The following is a 17162-nucleotide window of genomic DNA, read 5'->3' on the forward strand; positions in this document are numbered from 1 at the left end:
CCCTGAACTAAAACCCTGTGGAACCAATTGCCTTTTGAAGTCCACCTATGTATAATTTAATCCCGGTATAAATACAGCTGTTCTGTGAAGACTTCATAGGTTTTTTAGAGAGCATTGTTAAAAACAGCATCATAAAGCCCAAAGAACACACCAGGCACATCAGGGATAAAGTTATGGAGAAGTTCAAAGCAGGGTTACGTTATAACAACATACCAAGCTAACCCTAGAGCACTGTGCAATACATCATCCAAAAACGGAAACAGTATGGCACAACTGCAAAACTCAGAAGACATGGTTGTCCTTTCAGAGAAGCATCCAAGAGGCCCCTTGAGGAGATGCAGAGATCCACATGACTCTTGACACAAACTGCAAACGTGACTTTTTATGGATTTCTAGCAACATTGGCTTTCTTCTTGCCACTCTTCCATGAAGTCCAAATTTGATTTTCCCACCATAACTGTGGATAAATATATAAAATGTCTATATAAAATAAATAATATTTTATTATATAATAAAATGTAAGGAGATGGCAGAACTAAACTAAAAATACTAAATTTCTTACAGGATTTACTGATTTTCTTTTTTCTCATGTGTGTGATAATCTTTATAATTTATTTTATAAATATAATAAATAATTTGACACCTACCATTCTTAGGAGGAAATCCAGCTGTCACTTAAATTAGCCACATATTACCTCCGAGTGGCGCAGTGGTAAAGTGCTCGCCCTATCACCCGGAGATCGTTGGTTCAATCCCCGGGTGATGCTGTAACCTCTCACAGCCGGAGGTCTAGAGAGAGCTGATTGGCCGAGCTCTCTCAGAGGGGCGGGATGAGAGGTACTTTGTGCTCCCACATTAATCACGGCTCTACAGCCAATCAGGGGCATCTGTGAGCTCGCGCACGCGGAAGGAGCGGCTAGCGCTTTCCTCTGAGTGTGTTACTCCGCCCCTAATGGTGCGTGAGCAAGCAGTTTAAAAAGAAGCGTTTGGCTGGCGTCACGCTGTTCGGAGGAAACACGTGCTGGTCTGCGGCCCTCCCGACTGAGTGATAGTAGGAGCCTTAATGTGGGAGCCCCCTAGTGACAGGGAGGAATTGGCCACGACTAAAATACAAATAAATAATAATAATAAAAAAATTAGCCACATATCTAATTATGCATAATTTTTTTTTACTTAATATAATTTTAAATTCACCACCTATTCATTTGTCATAAATGGGAAATCTAGCTATAAAGACCTAAACTGTTTTTTTTTTGTAGAATTTTGTAAACATCTTACTTTTCAGAACCGGAGGCTGCCCATTGCTATAGACACATAAAAGCTAACTCTAACTCCTTTAAGAAGTTCTTTAAGATAGGGAGGGGCAACCCATTAAATGCCCTGTTGGGTAAGAAGGGCAACCTTGTATTCGATTCTGAATGAAACAGGTTAAAATGAAGAGATTTAAGAATAAGCGCAATATGGTCACATTTACGTGCCCTCATCAGGATCCTAGCAGCACTATTTTGAATACTTACTGCAGCTTTTAAAGGCTTTTCTAAACACTTTGCATTAATCAGTAATGAAAACTTGGACGCCAAACATGCAAATTTCTAAGTTCTTTTGTGCGAACATTCTTCCACAGAAAGCAGGTTGTTGGGGAGGCCATAAATGGGGACCATTTGGCCAAAGAGGTGGTTGTCACAAGGAATTAGGACAGCCTGACAGATAAATTGTGCCAGAGGAGAAGTTCTAGAACCTATTGCACATGGACGGCACGCTCTTCTGTGGAGTTAGTAAAGATTAAAAGGAATAAATCACTGAAAGACGGGAGGTGCATTAATAAGACCGAAAGGCATAATTAGGTACTTTTAGTAGCCCAAGAGCATAATGAATGCTTTTGAATGCTTAAGTCGATACAGGGGTGGAGTTTTCGTCCTTTTTCTTTCTTCTTCTTCTAACCCTGGCAGAGATTTAATGCAGGAAGATCCTTTTCTCCTCCACAAACTCACAGAACTTTATCGTCTCACTCTTTGTTCTAGCTTTTTCCTGATTTCTGTTTTTTATGGATTATATTGTGAATTTAAAGAATTGTTGCTATAATATTTTCACAGTTATGTAAAAAAAAAGTCACTATTTAAAATGCACTCTGATTATATTTCAGCACTGCGAGTGATGAGGGTAAAAAAAAAAGTTAAAGGATTACAATAAAGGTGTGATTTTGCATGAGATGCGGGTTTTAATTTGTTTTCCCACAGTTTGTAGTCTTGACCAAATAGTACGATTTGATCATAAACCAACTTACTGTGTCTTTTTTATAACCTGCAATGTTAATGTTTTATATTCTGTGATTCTGTGTTTGAATGGTTTTGTGATTTGCAGAGAGACTACTGATGAAGTTGAGTGTTAGGAGGAATCACTATCTCCTCTCTGCACGCACACACTTGTTATTTTTTTTTATTTATTTATTTTTTTATTATATGGGCAGAGCCTATCAGTGATGGCTGTTTGCTCATCTCTCTTTTTTCATTTGAAAATGTTCATACTGAGACATCGCATTATTTCAATAAAAAAGAACGGCTGTTAAAATATTTACTGTTTTCACTAAGTGTTGTTTTCACACTGGGTCACCTGCTAGGTTCTGATATATTTACACTCCAAATGTCGAGTGAAAGTGTTTGCTTATTCTTAGAAAGAAAAGAAAAAGAGGGGGGGGGGGGGGGCAGCGGTAAAACCAGATACATGTATGATGATGTTTTTACTTTTAAAGCTTTCAAATATTCCTTTATTACAAGAATGGAAAATAGAAAGATATTATTTCAGTGGTTTGCATGATCTAAATAATCTCCAGTTCCTTGTATTTCAGTATATATATGTATGTTCCATGTATATATAGTATATTTTGTATGAATGTACATTTCAGTGTTATATTTTGCCCTAATTCCACATTGACATTGAATCTGACCGTAGGCTAATTTTCCATCAAGAGATTCACTCCACAACAATGCAGTCTCTGTTTAAGGGTCACATGTGGTCAACGTGTTCTATATTTTGTATATGTGTACATTCTAGTGTTATATTTTGCCCTAAATCCATGTTTACATGAATCAGAGCTTTTGGCATATCTTCCATCGAGGTGCTCATTGCACAACAAGCCTTCTCTGTTAAAGAATCACATGTGGACCATGTGTCCTTATTCTTAATCAATCTCAGCATGACTGATTCCAGGGTCAACCTGCTGTCTCTGGACTCTGCACTTGAACATGTGTAAATACTCTGTTGCTGCTCAGACGCTGCACACCGACTGAAGTCTTTGAGCTGTCGTCATCATGACCAACTTCGACGATATTCTGGAAGAAACCGGCAAATTCGGCTGGTTCCAGAAACGCATTTTCATTATATTGTCTCTAGTCTCTGTGCCGCTCGCTGGAGTCTACGTTGGTGTCGTGTTTCTGGGCTTCACGCCCAAGCACTGGTGCCATAATCCCATGGTGAAGCAGATCCAGATGCACTGTGACTGGAGTGTCGAGAAGGCAGTCAGGCTTATGATACCGTCTCAGAACAAGTCTGCTGAAGTGGTGCACAGTCAGTGCGAGAGGTTTGATGTGGAGTGGAACATCACGGATCTCAGCTGTGATGACTGGGATGGTGAGATCAGCGAGGCAACGCGTGCTTCTTTGCCCATGAGTTCCTGCAAGGATGGCTGGGACTACGATTATGAGGGAAGAGAGTCCTTCGTCACTGAGGTACGACTGGAATTGTCATTTGGTCCAAAATGTTGTGCACCAAATAAGTGATGCAACAAAATATAATTTATAGAATTTTTTCTTTTTTTTGTGTGGTAGGTTTCATCACATGATATGTGATAGTTGGTGAAAAAAGGTCAATTTGCAATTTTTTGGTTTTAGGTCCCTAATGAACAAATCAGACACAGTCGTCTTTAGAGATGATGGGAAAGTCGGTTCAGATACGACTAACTCCTAAATAATTTTTTTTAAAGGAGTTTTACTTTTAAATATATGTTTGCAAGTGTTACCCTTCTTCTATAACCCTGGAGGTAGCATGCTTTAAACTATTTATACCTCACAGCATCTTGTATGGCAGGGGAAAAAAAGATTTTAGATCAAAGTCTGAAAAAAAGCATTTTATTGAATCAGGATATTTATAAAATAGTGATACTTACAGAATTGCAATATATACTGAATTGGTACCTAGGTATCATGATTATATATCATATCAGGACGTCCCTGGTCCCCGATTCATGTTCCTAGTAGTCTTAAAGTAAAAAAAATCCTTAGTGCAGAAGAAAACCTGTGATCTTTTATACTGTATCTAGTTGATACCAGATAAGAAGGATTACGAAGTATTACAAAGTAAAGACAAACAGTGCTAGCACAAGCAGATTCACAGTTTGTGGATCACGTGTTAACTACAAATGGGTGCTTTTTTGGTGCTGTGTGCAAAAAAATCATAATCTGAATTAATAATTTTTCATAATTGAATTTTTAGAACGCTGTCTGAACATTATATTTCATGTTTCCTTCTGTTTCAGTTCAATATGGTGTGTGATGACGCTTGGTTATTAGACATGTGCCAGGCATCGCTCTCTCTTGGCTTTTTAGTAGGCAGCATTGCCATCGGATACTTTGCCGACAGGTACAACACACTTCTTCCAGCCCTTCTTTCTGTTCACGATCCTGTGGTGATAATCTATAACAAAGATTAAGCAAGAACAGTATTGTCAAGTGCATTTGCAAAATCCGTCGAGCACCATAATGAAACTGGCTCTCATGAAGGCCGTCCCAGGAGAGCGAGACCAAAACCTACCTCTGCCGCAGACGAGAAGTTCATTTAGAGTTATCAGCCTGAAAAATGACCAATTAACAACCAGCACCTCAGATTAGAGGCGTTATGAAGTCTTTACAGAGCAGAAGTAGCAGAAACATCTCACCATTAACTGTTCAAAGGAGATTAATGCATTTTTGGACGCCTTCAGCATTCCTTTACAATGTAGAAAGAAATAAACATCAGGAACCATCATGGAGTTAGAAAGTGTTCTAAAACTTTTGAACGGTAGTGTGTATATATACAATGATGCATAAAAGAGTGGATTAAAATTCCTCCACAGCTATACGAAAGACTTATTGCCAGTTTTATACTGGCAGTAATCATGCCTGGGTGCTGCAAGTGAAATAAAGTTTTTTCACGTAGGGCCAGGTAGATTTGGACACCTTTTTTCTCGTAATAACTTAAATTAAAAAACTGCATTTTGTATTTATACAGGTTATCTTAAACAAAAAAAAAGAATTAATTAAAATTAAAATTTGTTAGATGATCTGAATCATTTAAGTGTGACAAATTTGCAATATATATATATATATATATATATATATATATATATATATATATATATATATATAAAATCAGGAAGGGGACATCTACTTTTTTATGGCATTGTATATTGTTTGTCTGAGGATATATCTGCCTAATACAAACACAGAGCTAGCATAATGTGTTCTTCTGTACCAGTAAAACCTTAGTACATTGATACATCTTCCTTATGCTATGTTCCTACAGGTTTGGTCGAAAATCAACTTTCCTGGTGACGTGTCTACTGAACACTGTTTCAGGAATTCTAGTGGCAGTTTCTCCCAATTATATCTCCCTGCTGGTGTTTAGAGCACTGTACGGTTTTGGGTCTAAGGCTGGCTGGATGGTGGCATTTGTTCTAAGTAAGAAACTTTTTGCTCTTATTCAATACTGATATAAGGAAGTTTTTTTTTCCCCCAGAAAAAATAGGTATACAGCATTATACATACAGGCTTTATCAATGAAACACTGTTTTATTGGAAAAATGAACAAAAAATCACTTGATTGAGCAACACACTAATGGAATCACTGCTGTAAAGTAAAAATGCAATTCTTTTCATAAGTAAAGTGTAGGTTAATTAGTTTCATTTTTACTTTACAGCAGTGATTCCATTAGTGTGTTGCTCAATCAAGTGATTTTTCACAATCAAGCAGTGTTTGTGTAGAGCAAAGAGAAAGAGTGTGTGTGTGTGAACCAACAGGTTTTCACTGTTTAACTGTGGTTAAGGCATTGGACTGTGGTTCGGAAGATCCCAGGTTCAAACCCCACGACCACCAAGTTGCCACTGCTAGGCCCTTGAGCAAGGCCCTTAACCCTTAACTGCTCAGATGTATAATGAGATAAAAATGTTAGTCGCTCTGGATAAGAGCGTCTGCCAGATGCCTAAAATGTAAATGTATCCATTAAAACATATAATTTATTCTGGTAGGAATACAGTAAGGTTTTCGAATAGGAAAGAAACGATTGGCATTTATTTCAGACATATACTCTCAGTTAATTGTTGCCAGTTTTCTTTTTAGTTAATGGTAGAGACGGGTTGTTTATTACCCCGTAAATCGCAAATAATAGACAGGGTTCAAGTTGCATATTAAATACATTTGAGAGTAGCTAAGACAAATGTTTAGCTTATGAGGCTAACTAGACGGGGTACATGCTAGGAAACAAATACACACGAAGACCAGATTTCACAAACATGCAGTGCTTTTTATTTACAGACAACAGCATTGCAAACAACAACATCTTCTTAATGCAGTACAGTAGATACACAGACAAGTGATCTAAAGTCTCAGTGGCTTTACAGGGTCGCCCAAGGAAGGGGGCATTGGTCCACCTGGCATTAGTTGAGTGCGATTAGAGTCCTCATGGCTGCAGCACGGTAACCTGGTTAGTGCTAGACACGGCCTTCTCCTTAACCTCAGCTGTAAGGGCCACCTGCCAATAACCCTTGGTGAGGTCTACGGTGGTGATGAATCAATCCGCAAGATCATCTACCTGGGGCAGCAGGTATGCATCAAATTCTAAGATCTGGTTTCTAAGTTCTGGTTTAGAAAGAGCTGGATAAACCAGTTGGGCTTTGGCACAGTCACTATAAGGGCTGAACAATGGGCTAGTAAACATCTCTATGATGGCACGGCATAGCATTCTCTCACTTTCAGCGTTTATGGCGTGATGGAGGGCTTCACGGCCTTAGTATGGGTACTGTCTGACTGTTGCACTGAGCAGCATTTTGCTGTCATGACGTAACAAATGTGTGAGCACCATTTTAGTAGCAAACATATAGTTGAACTGATCCACAAGCTCACTCAGCACTTTATTCTGTGTGGGAGTCAGTTCCTCTTTATGCTGCACGAGGTCATGGCCCTGCTCGTTAGATGAAAGAGGGGCAAGAGCTGAGAGGCATAGCAATAGTTCAATCCACCTTTTTGGAAACTTTATTGGATATAGCTCAGTGAATTTCCACTAACCTGGTTATTGCAGGGTGTAGTTCACAGAACCCACTCTTTCCAGAATGGTGAACGGCCCTTGCCAGTGGGCCATGAACATACAGGTGGCACTGGGGAGAAAGAGTATTTCTCTGTCACCAGGCTGAAATTCCCGAGACTTAGATCTGGTTTCTAAATCCTTTTCTCTGCTCCGCCTGGGCTTTCTCCATATGCTGTACAAGAATTGCAAGCACACCGTTAATATTGGGTTGTAAATCCTTAGGGTATTCGATTTCCAATCGAAACTGTGATGGTTGTTCCTGCCAGGCTTAGCTCGGTGAGGCAGTTCATCTGTGGATGGTAAACACGGTGCGGATCTGCTTGATCCTCAACAGCCGACACATATCAGACATTAACTGTGACATGAATGGCATACCTTGGTCAGTGAGTATCTCTTTGGGCAGTCCTATGTAGCAAAATAGATGCACCAGCTCTCTCGTGATGTTCTTGGGCATTGCTTTCTGGAGTGGCTCAGCCTCTGGATATCGAGTTGCATAGTCTACTATCACTCAGATGAATTCATGTGCTTTTGTTGATGTTCGGGAAAGCCCAACAACGTCTATCCCAATGTAAACTACATGCTGATAACCGGCAGTTTTCTGACTCAGTGGGCAGAGCTGACATAAGTTCTTCACTTCGACATGCAGCCAGTGGAAGCTTTAAAATTTTTTAATGGAGTTATTCACCTCCAAGTGTCCTTGGAGGGGTCTACCTTGACCTGTGGCCACAAGGAGGTTGCACAGCTTGCCTCTTCTCTGTGTGCAGTGGTAAAGAAGGCCATTGCACACTAAAAAGTTGGGCCCTTCTGTGGAGATCTGGCTTAGGCACGTCTCTAACTCCTAGGTGATGGAGGCAAGATAGCTCAGCTTCCGGTGCCTGAAAGCCTTGTGGGAGCTGTTCCAGCAGCACCTACTGTTGAATGCTTATTTCCAAGAGGTGCCTCTAGATATTCTTCTGGGATTTATTGTAGGCTCGATTCTGGTGGTTTGATAAGGCAGGAAGAAACAAAAAACAAGTTCCATAAATACGCATTCCTTTTTATTTACAGAAGTAACAAACAACGGTCAAATGTCTTCTTAATGCAGTGTGTACTTAGATAAGCTATCAGACAAGCTCTACGGGGTTACCCAAGGCAGGGGCATAGGTCCACCTGGCTTAGTTCAGTTAACCAGTCCTTGCGGTCGTGGCGAGGTGAGCCGAGCAGACGAGGTGCATGGCACAGAGCAGGAGGTGCTTTAGAGGCAGAGGTAGCGGCAGCAGACTGCTTTCTTCTTGGTGAAGTATTTCCTGAACTTGCAGGATTTGCAGATATAGGTGACCCGCGTAAATGCGTGTTGTGCAAGTACATACTCACCAGTCTGGGGTTCCACGGCTCTTTTATAGGCCATGCATGACAGCAGAGTTAGAGAGCCACGCCCTGTTTCCACACACGCTGAAGCTGCCGAAATTGCCAAATGCTCTAGGTGCCGTAGGTTCGTGCATGAAGTTGTCTGATATATGTGTGCACACTGGCTTTTAGCCCACTGTCACAATGAATACTTTGGGCAAAAGGCAGTGTTTCTTCCTGGACAGGGTGCCGAACTATTGATGGGCACACTCCCACACCCACTGGAACACACAACCACACACTTAGACAGGAATCAGACCCTTGACCCTGGAGGTCTTAACACTATTAACCATTATCTAAATGTTCTTCCTATGTACAGTAGGGGTTTCCTACCTATAGCCTCCTCTGTTCTATGCTCAGTTACAGAGCTGGTGGGAGTGGAGTACAGGAGGCCAGTAGCTGTGTACTTTCAGATGCTCTTCAGCACCGGGATCCTCATCCTGCCCCTCGTAGCCTACCTCATCAGTAACTGGCGTTGGCTGCAGGTTGCCATCACAGCTCCATACCTCTTCTTCCTGTCTTACTATTGGTGAGGCCAGGAGTTTTGTTGAATCATACTGGTTTGTTGATGCTTGAGTTAGAAATGATGTTTTTTTTTTAGTTTATTTTATGGATTTTATCTTCAGGTTTATTCCAGAATCCCCAAGATGGCTTCTCTCCCAAAACCAGTCAAGTAAAGCTGTGGAAATCACAAAGAAGATGGCCAAAGAGAACAAGAAGACACTGTCCAAAAACATTGAAGTGTGTTGTATGATGTGTTGTATAGTTAATAATTCATTTGAAGCATTTGTTCACAATTATAAAAAAAAAGAAAAAAAAGGTTTGATCAAATGAATATACACTGATCAGCCATAACATTCAAAATATTAGCATTATAACCACCTAGGATTCGGATTCCCCTTATGCATGGGGCGTGGCTCCGCAGGGCCTTTTGGGGGGGGGGGGGGGGGGCGTTATGGTGCTTGCATCAGGCCATTATCAGCTGGCCCCTGTGTGTGGTGGGCTGTGTTGCACTGGGAGTTTTGGTGCTTTGCACTTATAGCCAGCATTGACTTTATCCTACAATTTGTGCTTCGTTGGCTTTCTGTGGGACCAAACCAGACAGGCTGGCCTTGGGCATTGATGCCCATCATGGTTAGTTTGTTCCCAAGGTAGGTCGGGCGATGCATCACCATAGGCTTAAGAGAGGATTTTTTAAATTGTGATTTTTAAATCACATTTGCTGTCACTGTTGTAGGCACTTACTCCTGCCTGCTTCTCTGGACATGGTTCAATCAGTATCAAGGAATTATTGTGTCTGTCCCTTTCTGGGTGATTTCAGTCTGGTTGAAAATTGCCCAAATTGTTCTGGTAGACTGTCATGCCAAACTTTAGGCACTGCAGCGCATTTTGTATGGGTTCTGAGAGGACTCACACTAACATGGTTTTATCATATGTAACCTGCTACAATTTGTGGGAGTTGCAAGCTAGCAGGTTTCACAATCAACACTGATAGCATTACCTTATCTTGTAACTTGATAATGTCTTTAAGAGAAAGAACAAACATGGACAGTTATGGAAGTGTCAGAGAAAGTACAGAAGCATGAAAACATCAGGACCCATATGGAAAACCCTCTCAAGCTAGCTGACTGAAGATTGAACTTTGATACACAGATGGATGACGGTCACATGAGCGGGATAATGAAGCTGAATGAGGATGTTGATGACGAAACAGGAATATTTCATCTAAAATAATGCAAATAATGCAATATCTTTATCAATACAGAACAGAATCTTATTTCAGAACTTACTATAGACTTATATAGACTTCTTTCAGCAAACAGAACTTATTTCAGCATTTGCAGCACAATTTCAGCACAAATAAATAAATGCAGCATTTTTAGCACAAACAAACAAATGCTCATAATTTCTTTAACAGCAAGGACTGGAAAAATGCAAAAAAATAAAAATACAGACTGACTCTGTGAACTAAAAAAGTTCTACTTTACAAAGTTTTCTTTCAACAGACACTGGAGGACGACACCCCTGATCTTGCTGCTGCCTCATTCATGGATTTGATCCGGACCCCCAATATGAGAAAGCACACCTTCATCCTTAGCTACAATTGGTACATCTGAGAACCTCAGCTTAGTTGTAAAGTGCAATTTACAGAGCTACATCATGTGTATGAGCTGTGTGTTGTGTTTGCCTGGCAGGTTCACTAGTGCTGTGGTTTATCAGGGTCTGGTCATGCGTCTGGGGATCCTGGGTGGAAATGTCTATATTGACTTCCTCATTTCTGGCTTGGTGGAATTCCCGGCTGCCTTCCTTATCCTCTTTACAATCGACCGTATCGGACGGCGGCTGCCATTTGCAGCAGCCAATATTATCTCTGGAGCTGCCTGCCTTATAACGGCTTTCATTCCGGAAAGTAAGTTACGCACAGCTCACTGTGTCACACACATGTGATGGAAATAAAAGCTTGCATGAATTAAGGCTAAAAAGAAACCATCTTACCAAAGACTATATTATATAATTGTTTTGGCCTAAAAATGTGTGTTTCATAGCCACATTCAAGACTCAAGAACCCTATTATCATTGTGCAAACACATTCATATAGCACTTTGTATCAACTTTCAGCAGTGCCTTTTATGTATGTACTGCATATGTACTGAATAAATATTTTTAAAAATTCCATGCAAATTTACAAAAAGTTTTTTTTTTTTTATGTAAACCATTTGCATAAACTCCCAACCACATTAACAACCCTTTTAACTCCCTTTTAATATCTGCTTCCTACAGATTTTTTCTGGTTTAAAACAGTTGTGGCTTGCATTGGGAGACTGGGAATCACTATGGCTTTTGAAATGGTGGTGTTCGTAAACACTGAACTGTACCCAACCTTTATTAGGTAAAATAGATACCAAATCACAAATGCACATCAGACTGTATTAATGTACATAATTAGTTTTTTAGTTTTTAGTTCAATTGCATTTGTTCTTGCTTTAGTATTCCAGTTAACAGGACGCCCGTGCAAACAAAATACTGAGCTGTGATCCTGGTGGACTTACTAATGAAATTATGCATCTAATAAATAATTTGCATCCTTCTGCTGTTTCACAATGTGCTATAATAGTCTCTAACTGAAGAGTAATTGCATACATTCCTGCAGGAACTTGGGTATTTCCATGTGCTCCACTTTATGTGATATCGGAGGGATTGTAGCACCGTTCCTGCTTTACAGACTTGCAGTCATCTGGCTGGAACTACCGCTTATCATATTTGGTGTGTATAAAGCAAAACCCTACCTTTTCTCCTTTCTTTTTGTACTGTATGATTTAAGTAAAAAAAAAATATATATATATATATACAGTGAGGTTAATAAGTATTTGATCACCCCAAGTTCTCTTATTTAGAAATCATGGGGGGGTCTACAATTTTCAGCATTATATATATATATATATATATATATATATATATATATATATATATATATATATATATATATATACTGGTCACAGTGTTATATTAAACAGTACACGCGTGCACGGATGTTGATTATACCAGTAAGAGACGCGTACTAAGACCCTGCAGGGGTGACGATTACCCACAATTCTGCAACACAAGAGGGAGAAAAACCATTGGCTCAGTTGTGATCATGTGACGCTCGGTGTCAAAACAAGAAGCGCATGTGTGATACATGATACTTGTAAACCAAGACTTGTTCGTTTAACAAGCCAAAATTTATTAAAATTTTTTGCTTGTCTTGCGGAACACTCGCAAACCGCGTTACTCGCAATCTGAGGTTTCACTGTATATTGGTTTTATACTGTACTTTCTAACCACCAGGGTCAATTTACAATTACCTATGTATAGCAGCTTTAACTGATTGTTTTCTTTCCTTTTCATTCTTCAGGCAAAATGAAAGACATTAAGTTTGGGTTTTGGAATTACTGCAGATAACACAAGGGGTTAAATAGTGTGTGGTCGGATATTAAAGGGATAGTTCAGATTGTTACAAATGTGCTCTAAATCAAAATTAAAGTGCACATACTGTAAGTACCATAGATATTGTCTGTTATACAGTAAATGTTCCTGTTCTGCACGCAGACCAATAAAGTACAGTATGTCACCCAGAACACTGGTACAATGTAAGTAACTGGGGCCAAATTTCACAACAATTTCACAAATTTCACAAAATGCAGTCCAAAGTTTAACCAAGACTCATACAAAGGTTCAAGTAGAGCTGAGTTGGTACAGTATGACTCAAAGTTATAGTGTATTTAGAGTTAACCATTCACTACTTCTGGTAAAAGAAGAGAGTTAAATTTATACTAAATACACCATAACTTTAAAAGATGCCAACTCGGTTTAGCTCAATGTGACTACAGAAGCTTCTTATAAGTCTTAGTCAAACTTTGGAATGCATTTTTGCACGAAATGAGTGTTGTGAAAATTGGCCCAGATTACATACATTACATTTACAGTACATACAGTACTTACAACTTCACAATCAGGTGCAGAGAAGAACTTTGAAAAAATTCTAACTAACTTTTAAATAGTGTGGAAAAACAAATAGGTATCAGTTTAAAAGTTTGTATTTGCATTGAGGAATGTGATATTTACATTCTCTAATAACTTTCAGGGGCTTGCAAAAGTATTCACGTGAATTGATCTTTCCGCTTTTTGTAGTGTTACAACCTGAACCTGAAATAGATTGAATCTGGATTATGTGTCATGATGCAACCAAGAGGCCAAGGGTAACTCTTAATATGATACTACCACCACCATGTCATACTGCAAGAAAAGCAATTAAGATTTCAGCAGTGTTGGGGTTTCTGCCAAACACAGTATTAGGTCAAATCTCTATCTCTTTTAATAATATTAAATTTAAAAGGTTGAATTGAATTTAATGCATGCAATGACCTTGGCTTAGCAGAGCGTCAGTGGTAATGTATGGCAGAAATGATGGTTAGTTCGGAAAAAAACAATACATAAATACATAAGTGTATAAATTTGACCAACTCCATCAGGAATCCTGGCAGTGATAGCAGGTGGTTTAGTGCTGCTGCTTCCTGAGACCAGAGGCGTACCTCTTCCAGAGACCATCGATGATATTGAATCCCCACACAGGTCAGTTGATTTGGGTTTTTCTTGTTGTTTGAGCATAATCACTGGCATGACATCACAATGTTATTGATGTATTCAATGTCTTCTTACCACAGAAACAAAGAGGACATGAAGAATAGTCACCAGATGGAGAATCTACTGCACCCAGACGTGACGAATAATAAAGAAACTACAACAATCTGAGTGGAACATTTTGGCTGGAACAAACGTAAATGGTGAATCTGTGACACCTGGTCAAGAGTTGTTGTGATGGATGGGCTACATGTCTTCTGTCCAGGACTGTCCTCTGTCATCATATCCTGTACACTAGAGGGTGCTGTTTATAATGAGTAAAATGCAATACATGTTTGAACTAAGAGGATCCTCAAGCTGAATATGTACTGTAGTGGTTTGGAAGTGCTTTGAAACTCAACTGGTGAACAGATTTATATATTTGTTTGTTTGTTTCATTATTATTATTATTATTATTATTATTATTATTATTGTAACATGCCCCTTTTGACTATTTCTGATGATGAAGAAACATTTCTAGATGTCTAGCTGCTGTAAATGAAATTTCTCTGTTGTAAGGGTGTGCAAACTTTTGCATTGTTGAGGCAACCTATCAAAATGATCCTATATAAACAGATCCCCATGTGTTTCTAGACAAAGTTGGGTATAAATGTTTTTATAGACCGAACTGAATAAAAGATCCCCACTATATTTCACAACTGATTTGCATTTAGTAACGCCCACAAATCTCCATAAAAGGTAAAGCACACAAAGAGCTTAAAATAGTGACAAGAGGGTTTCCTTATCAGGTGTTAGAGTTATTATTTTTTCAATATAAAATAAGTTAATTTCAATCTCTCCCTCTTGGATCTGATATAAACGTATTAAATCTTCCATGCTATGACCTTCCTGTCTACTGTTGGATTTGATATTAACGTGCTAACGCTCCCACGCTCTCTCTCTCTCTCTCTCGCGCTCTCCGTCTGCTGAGTTAATACTTATTGCTTCGTCTCCATACAGACATCTATACAACTTCCACTCATTTTTCACAGTTTCACCAGGACATGTTGAAAGGGTTTATGCTCTTTGAAGTTACAGATGTAAAAGACACCAAACATACAATATAAACACGCTGTCTTTTGCTGTTAATAATTAGAGACCTTTCTGACAGACAACGTGTCTGCACATTTTACAGTGTCTCTCCTGGTGTCAGTAAGTTTATCCAAGCACAGACCAAGAGACTCGTTCATTTATTTACAATGTTTTAAACTTTACATCAAGCCATGCAATAGAGCTTCCAATAATGCAGCTCAGCAACCGCAGCTAATCAAGCACAACAATTCATGGGCTGTATAAAAAGAACAGGAAAAACCCTCCAGGATATCACCCATAGGTCTGCTGAAGTGCAGTTTTGAGGCTCAAATGAGAATGTCCTTGTTATCGCCATCAATCACACACAAGCTAGTGAGCTTAGCTTTAGCTTAGCTAAAATGCTATAGTGGCTAACATTCACCTACATGCTAATGCATTAGATTGAACTCTACTCATTCATCCATACCCTACACGTCATCCTATGTTAACCTCTACGTTGCTTGTGGTAAGTTAACGTACAATGATTCCAGTTAGCTGGTTAGCAATGCAGCTGTTACTCAAATTGGCCACACCCCTAATTATGCAAAACTTACTATAATGTTAACTAATTAATTTAATAAAAATTCAACCTGTAAGGTTGTCATGAATGAGAAATCTAGCGGTAGAATCTAAAACCCTTTTTTTGTATCAATTTGTAAAAATGTTTATTTTTGTGGTACATTTTAATGCGGGGCTTTATGAAGATCGACTCATTTTTGGAGTCAGCCCCCAGTGAAGATTCGAGGAACTGCATGCTTCGGACGAATTTCTTTTACACTAAATCTAACTCTAACTCCTCTAACGCCATGACGTTCATCAAACAGTAACTAATTATATGATTTGAATCTTATTTCATTAGTGAGTCTTCTTTGATGTTGTTGCACCAAACTTCTGTTAAGGCCCAAATTAATAAATTTGTTCACGTAGTTCATTTGAAGCCCACTGTGTGCATCATTTAAATAACTCTGTGTTGCATGTTTAGTAGTATATTGTGGCGTGGGCGGGGCGGCGGCTGACGACCAGCATGCCTTGCGGGGATGTCGGTGTGTTCACCATAATGGGGAAAGGTGTTTGGGTTAGTGGCTTGGCCCTGTTGTGTGTGTGTTGGGTGTGTGACGTGTGAAATGTGCTCCAGTTCAGGCTGACGCTGAATTGGATGTAGGCTCCTGAGTGAAGGTGCTGCTCATCCCATACTTGCTGTGTGCCTAATAAAGTACTCCCAGCCATTGCATTGGGCAGCAAATAAGCTCACTTGTCTCTCCAGCATTCTTTCCGGTGTAAAAACGCTACAATATGAATTATCCTTGTAAAAATACATACATGAAGTATTTATTCTACATACAGATGTTTTTAAACTTTTGGTTTTTGTGAATTTTGTTTTTTTTTAAAAAAAGTGAATTAAAAAGCCTTTTTGTTAATTCATTAATAATTGATGAATTTATCATCTAAAATATAATGCATTTTAAGCTGTTGTACTAAACTTAAGTGTAATAATTTTAAGTATTTGCCCTAGTTAATGAGCTAATGATTATTAATTAGGATGGTGAAATTGAAATTCATTATAATGATGTTTCTATGAATCCTGACCTTAAACCTAAAAATTTTTAACATCCATGCTCAAATTAATCATGAGCGAATGAGGCCTTGATTTCCTGGCACTCAGAAGATGCACTGTGTTCGCTGTCTGAATGTCATCACAAACAAGAAACACATGAAGCAGTTTTTTTCTGTGTGTGTTATACTTGCCTATGAAACATAGGGATCGCTATCTGTCGTCTTGCGTTGAAGGCGCCTGTCAACGTCATACTTTTCTTCTATCCACAAATCCTTCTAAAGGCATTCATGTAAATTTGACCAAACCTGTACAGTGCACTAGTTGTTTAACTTTCTTATACATTTTATATTTCTAATATAATGCCATATACTGTAACAGTCAGAGGATCAGTGATGTGGCTACATGGTAATACCAAATAACGCCACAAGGTGTCTCTTCCTTTTTGTTGTAAGGGAACACTACAGCTGAATGTGTTTTTTCGAGGAGAGATACTGCTCTGATTAGCTACCTTACAAAATCTTTATAAGGAAGGGAAGACGTACACTAGCTATTTCATTTGTAGAAGTAGCACATTCAGTGGGCAGGCAAAGAAGATATATACGTTCATAAGTTCTTTTTATTAATCAACTGGTTGGTTTATATACTGATTAGTTTATA

The 17162-nt window shown here is 39.0% G+C and overlaps 1 protein-coding gene across 1 annotated transcript; it reads left to right on the forward strand.

Annotated features, from left to right (window-relative positions):
- The first annotated feature begins 3247 nt into the window (after window positions 1-3247).
- Window positions 3248-15881, forward strand: LOC128514729 (solute carrier family 22 member 2-like). The gene is made up of 11 exons (XM_053488560.1): window positions 3248-3725; window positions 4532-4635; window positions 5557-5711; window positions 9080-9248; window positions 9346-9460; window positions 10726-10826; window positions 10915-11129; window positions 11501-11609; window positions 11871-11983; window positions 13732-13831; window positions 13924-15881. The coding sequence occupies exons 1-11, from the start codon at window positions 3309-3311 to the stop codon at window positions 14009-14011; spliced, it is 1686 nt and encodes a 561-aa protein (XP_053344535.1). The 5' UTR covers window positions 3248-3308; the 3' UTR covers window positions 14012-15881.
- The last annotated feature ends 1281 nt before the right edge of the window (window positions 15882-17162 follow it).

Source organism: Clarias gariepinus, chromosome 27 (assembly GCF_024256425.1).
Source record: "Clarias gariepinus isolate MV-2021 ecotype Netherlands chromosome 27, CGAR_prim_01v2, whole genome shotgun sequence".
Classification (NCBI taxonomy): Eukaryota; Metazoa; Chordata; class Actinopteri; order Siluriformes; family Clariidae; genus Clarias; species Clarias gariepinus.